At 35.7% G+C, this 5,531-nt stretch overlaps 1 protein-coding gene across 3 annotated transcripts; it reads left to right on the plus strand.

Annotated features, from left to right (window-relative positions):
* Positions 1-394: 394 nt before the first annotated feature.
* Positions 395-4,262, plus strand: LOC120070282 (ATP synthase mitochondrial F1 complex assembly factor 2). Of its 3 annotated transcripts, none has more exons than XM_039022198.1 (5): positions 395-993; positions 1,098-1,272; positions 3,122-3,399; positions 3,543-3,620; positions 3,993-4,262. In XM_039022198.1, exons 1-5 carry the CDS (start codon positions 550-552, stop codon positions 4,140-4,142), a joined length of 1,125 nt encoding a protein of 374 aa, XP_038878126.1. In that variant the 5' UTR covers positions 395-549; the 3' UTR covers positions 4,143-4,262. The 3 variants fall into 3 exon arrangements, with proteins under 3 accessions (XP_038878126.1, XP_038878129.1, XP_038878128.1); XM_039022201.1 differs by having other exon boundaries at positions 399-993; positions 3,998-4,129; XM_039022200.1 differs by lacking the exon at positions 3,993-4,262 and having other exon boundaries at positions 402-993; positions 3,543-3,872.
* The last annotated feature ends 1,269 nt before the right edge of the window (positions 4,263-5,531 follow it).

Below are 5,531 nucleotides of genomic sequence, written 5' to 3' on the forward strand. Positions count from 1 at the left end.
GCGCACGGATAAAATTTGGAGCGCCACAGCGCCACAGGACAGCATTGCGGTGTCATCCCAACTTCACAAAATCAAAACTCTTTGGAAAATGAGTTAGTGCCCCTACACTGCTGCCCGACACTCCTAGGGGCATTTTCATAATTCTTCAGCCTTCTTTCTCCCTTGATGCAATTGAGCTCCAATTTGGTTCGTTTTAGCATTGATTCGCTCCAAACGACATCTCGTTCTACCTCTTAGACTCTCGAGATCTCTAAAATCATCAATTAAGCACATTAAATAGAGCAACGACTTTAAATTAAATAGAGAAAGATAGCACGTTTTCGATGCTATCAATATAAAAAAAAACTCAAAATTTTTTTGGGGGGTTTGGGATTGGACAATTATTTCATATAAAATTTTGCCGACCATTTGCAAATCAACCGTCCATGTCCGAGTCGAGTCTGAAAAGATGTAAACCGATCCGTCGATTTGCAGTCCTCTTCTTCCTCAATTTCTAAAACCCTAGCACAGATCATTCAGAAATACAAACACTAGGGGAAAATCAAGAAAATGGCGAGCTCAATTCTATCAAAAATGGCAAAATCAGTCAGAATCACCAATCGCACGCTAATTCCATCTCATTTATTCCGCTGCCGTATGCTTTGTACCAGTGTCGCCACCGCTTCCGAACAAGCTCAATTTGACGCCGCCTCCTTCACATTCTCCGAGGACAACGCTACAGAAGATCCTATATTCGTCAAGGCTCCAGTTTCGAACTGCAGAGCCGATTCTTCATCCCCTTCCAGCTCCTCGGTGACGATGCCGACCTCGTTCATGACCGGTTCCGTTGTAGGCAAGCGCTTTTACCAGCAAGTGACTACGAGGGAAGCGGATGATCGGAATGGATGGATGGTGATGCTTGATTACCGGACTCTGAAGACTCCTTCGAAGAGGCCGCTAAAGCTACCGACTCTTGGCCTCGCCAAGGCAGTTGCGGCTGAGTGGGAATATCAGGTGATTTCTCATATCTTTTGATCGCAAAGTTGAGTCCTCATCCTTTTTGGAATGTGATTGAAATTTTGTTTATGTGGATTGAAATGAAGCTTTGATCAATGTAGGAAACAGATGGTATTAGACCTTTCACAATGCCTCTAATGAAATTGGCCTGTACCGCATTAGAAAGAGTGCCTCTTACCCGGCCCAAGATTATCGAACATTTGATGAAGAAATTCAATCAGGATCTGGTTTTCTGTCGTGCTCCGGAGGATAATGTTCTAACGAGTGGTGTTTATGGTATGTCGAATAATCCTATGAGCTCATAGCTAATTTCTTGATAAGAAAACAGATTAGTACGTTTGGTTGTTCAAACTTAACTAGATACATTGAGCATGAGCTTTACTTTTAGTTCCCATTCCCTATCTTTATTTTCTCTTGTGTCCAAAGGCTGAAGAACAACAGACTATGAGTTACTGATTGGGTGATATTTCGTTAATTTAAATTTACAACTCCTGCGTAGAACATATATAACTTAGAAGACTCCAAAAGTTGAGAGATCGGTTGAGTAGAACTTCCCAACATTCTTTTGTTGTAGCTGCAATAATTTTTACATCCTGATATGAGTGATCAACCACCTTTTCTTTGGTAGATTTTTCTAACATTTTTGGTTATAGCTGCAATAAAACCAACATCACCTTTTTGTTGGAGCTGCAAAAATATCTACATCTTGATATGAGTAATCAAGGGCTTCTTTTAGTTGAAATTTTCAACATTTTTGGTTGTAGCTGCAATAACATCTAGATCCTGACATAAGTGATCAGTCACTTTCAACCATTTTCGTTTATTATTATTAATCTTATTGGTAAGAGGTCATGCGAGTCCCCATGGTATATTTATTTTTATTCTAAAAAATGAATTCAAATAAAGGGTAATATAGGGTGTTTGATTTTCTCGACACTATTTATTGAGCTTCATTCCAACCAGACTATCAGTCACAGTGTGCGATTCACATTTCAATAACGTCCCATTCTGGTTCTGGCAGAAATTTGAATGCCCATGCATGTACCAACATCACGAACATATTGCATGCAAACATGAAATAGTAAGATTATATATTCTGTATCTACTTGACTCCATCTGTTAGAAGTGATGATTCTCACTTGACAATTGCATGAACTCTTTTTTTTGCAATCCAAAAACTTAAGAGGTGTTGGAGATGCTGAGTTGGTTATTATAGTCAATTGTAATTATAGTTTGTGGTTGAAGTGCAAGGAAATTTTAATCTTGATTATAATAGTTTGCGTTTGGAGTGCAGACAATTTTAATTTGGATTATTCAGTGTTTTAAAAAGCCCTATTGAGTGCATGCTCAGGCGTGCCTAGGCCGAAGGCACATGTCTGGCGCCTTGCCTTGGAAAAATGAGGCTCACAAAATAAGGCACACCTCAGGCGCGCGCCTTTTGTGAAGCCCCAAATATCAAAACCCTATGCCCGGGGGCTTTTCAATTATTTTTAAAAGATAGTAATAATTAAGGAAATTTTCCTTCTTTATTAATTAAAAGAATCAAGTTTACCAAACCTAAATGCAAAATTTCTTGTGTTTGGGGTCCCTTTTTTCCATATTTCCACTTCAATTATACTCTCTTTTTAATGTAATATTGTTATATACAGTGTGTCTCACAAAATAAAGTCTGCACCTTTTTGTGCACCTTGCGCCTAGGCTCCAGAGGGCCATTGAGCTTAGTGTACCTTGGGCATTCAAAGATACTGGGATTATGATAGTTGTGTTTGAGGTGCAAGATTATTTGTCTGGATAGAAAATAATAAACACTAGAACAAAGGGGAAAATAGAGGATAAGTAGGAAATAGTAAACACTATAACAAATAACAAAGAGGGATTTGAAATAGTAATACTTAGTTAATTGTAGGTTAAAATAGTTGGAAATACCAACTATTATAATTGGAGCCTAGCCCACTCCACCCACTTGGAGTCGGAGGCCCAAACACCCTCTTAAAGAATTAGAATTGAAAATTAACCAATTTGTTTGAAAGAGTAATTATCTAGGAATGAATTTTAAAAAAGGTTGAATGCAAATTGTCAACAGTAAAGACTTCCATACATAATTGGTGTTACATTTTCCTTGCAGAACGGCAAGTGGAGAAAATCGATCCTTTGCTTGACTGGGTGGGCTCAGAGTTTGGCTTTAAGCCTGTTGTATATTCCAGTTTTTTTGGTGGGAAGCAGGAGGATGGTCTTATAAAGGCTGTTGAAGATCTTCTAAGGAAAACAGATGACTGTGAATTGGCATCAATCGATGCCATCGCATCAGCTGCACACTCTTTAATAATTGCTATTGGAATTTTTCGTGGAAAGTTGCAGATCGAAGAAGCAATTGAGTTGATTAGACTTGAAGAAGATCTACAGGTTTTACTTCTTTCTCCCTCATTCTTTATCATCATACATATATTTATTCTGCGTTGCATGAGTATAGGATGATGCCATATTAAGAAGAAAATGCCACTGACATGTTCTAAACCAAAAAAAAAACCCTGCTCAAACGTTTGCAGGTGGATAAATGGGGTATGGTTGAAGGTGGTCACGATGTTGATATTGCTGATCTACGAGTTCAGATCTCATCTGCCACGGTATTTCTTGCTCTTTCAAGGAGGTTTTGAAACCATTTATCTGATTACTTTCTTATTGTACCCTGAGAGCTAGGATGGTCTTTTTTTTGTTTCTTGTTTTTTGTATCTTGTAGATCTGAAGGGCCTTTCTAAATTATATTCTAAGACTGTTTATAGGCATAATACAGCTGTGAGCTGTTGAGAAAATAATGGATAGATTATTTTTGTAAACATTTCCCTCTGGCCAAGAAAGAACCAAGTATTTAGATGCCACCGACTTTAATCTTGGCTTTGTGAGAGTAATCAAAACCACATACAAAAGAATGCATAGAAGGTTTTTAGAAGAGGTTATATTCAATCCAAGTGAAGTAATAGCTGAGCCATGTTTTGTAGTGTAGAGTCTGTAGACATTGTCAAGGCTCTCGGCAGCATTGCACACAGAGAGGTGGCTGTTTCCAGATATCACAGTTACAACAGGCAGTGTCACAGTCATTGTTGCACCCTACATTAAACATTTTCCAATATGAGAGTTCTTTTTGTTAAGATTTCATAAATGTTAAACAAGGATGCTTTTTGTAAGTGTTAGGTGAATTTGGTAAGTCAAGATTCTCACCTATGCTCCTCTTTTAATTTACCACCAATTGTTTCAATGTTTGATGATAATTCATTTTTTGTAGTACAATAGGCCTGATCATGGTTATTATCAAGAGTTTGTTGACATCAAATGTCTAATCTCAAATTTATAAAAAATGTTTGATGTCATTGATGTTGTGTGAAGGAAACCACAAAGTCAAATTCATGTTAATTTATTAATGTGTTATAAGTTATCACAATCAAGAGGATTTATATTAATGGTTAAATTATGAATTTGGTTAGGATGTGATTTCAATTTCGTCAACCAATAGTTTAATTTCAACTTGGTTCATAAGTTTCTAAAACAAAAGAGTTAGCTTCTATAGTTTAGTCATATGCCTCAACTTGATTTGGTGTTCTATGTGGTTGATTGTGTTAGTTTACCAAATTCAGGATTGAATCTTTTGTAATTCCTTTCATCTATTTTGTAAATTCGATATATCGATGAAGTTAAATTGGTTTATCATGATTGAGAAAAAAATAGGAAAATATTAGTGGTTTTTGGTTGGATAAATGTAAAGATGATTTGTGAGATGAATTTAGAACTTCTAAAATCTTAAAAGTCAAAATTGAAACGAAGCCTAAACGTAGTGATTATGTAAAATGTTTAAAACTTTATGGATCAAATTGGATTAAGCTCAAATTGTTGGACCAAATCCATAATTCAACTTATATTAGTATTTTGTTAACCTATCTAATATATTTTGACATTTTATTTGTTATTATTATTGATGTTTCCACAATTTTTTTACTAAAAAAATGTTTAAATCTCCCTTCTAAGATTTTTCTATTTTTGTTATGAACTTCTTTCCATATAAGGGATGGTAATTCAATGTACACCATTTTTAAAGAATTGTAAATAGAGCATCGACGAATAGATTTTGAAAGCAAAATCTAAATTTTATTAAATCTACAAATCTTCTTGCATTATATTATATTTGTAAATACTTTGGTCTTGACTATTATATTTGCAAATACTCCTAAAATAATTTCTAATTTAAAAGAAGACAATTCATAATTATTATTTTAAAAAAAAAACACTCTAGGATTCAAAATTTTAAAACATCTAATATCAGTTGTCCTTGAACTTTAGAAAGAATAATCATTTTGATGCTTACTTTGATTTTGCTTTAACAAGATAACCAAGTGCAGACATGGACATTGGTGTCACATATCTTAACGCTAGCGAGTTTTGCATAACTAGATATTATTTAAGATGTTCATCCATTTCACGAGGTCGGGGATCCGCCTCTAATGGGGTGGGAAGTATCCATTTAGACAGGGAGTGGGAGAGAGTGG

Source organism: Benincasa hispida, chromosome 1, assembly GCF_009727055.1.
Source record: "Benincasa hispida cultivar B227 chromosome 1, ASM972705v1, whole genome shotgun sequence".
Lineage (NCBI taxonomy): Eukaryota > Viridiplantae > Streptophyta > Magnoliopsida > Cucurbitales > Cucurbitaceae > Benincasa > Benincasa hispida.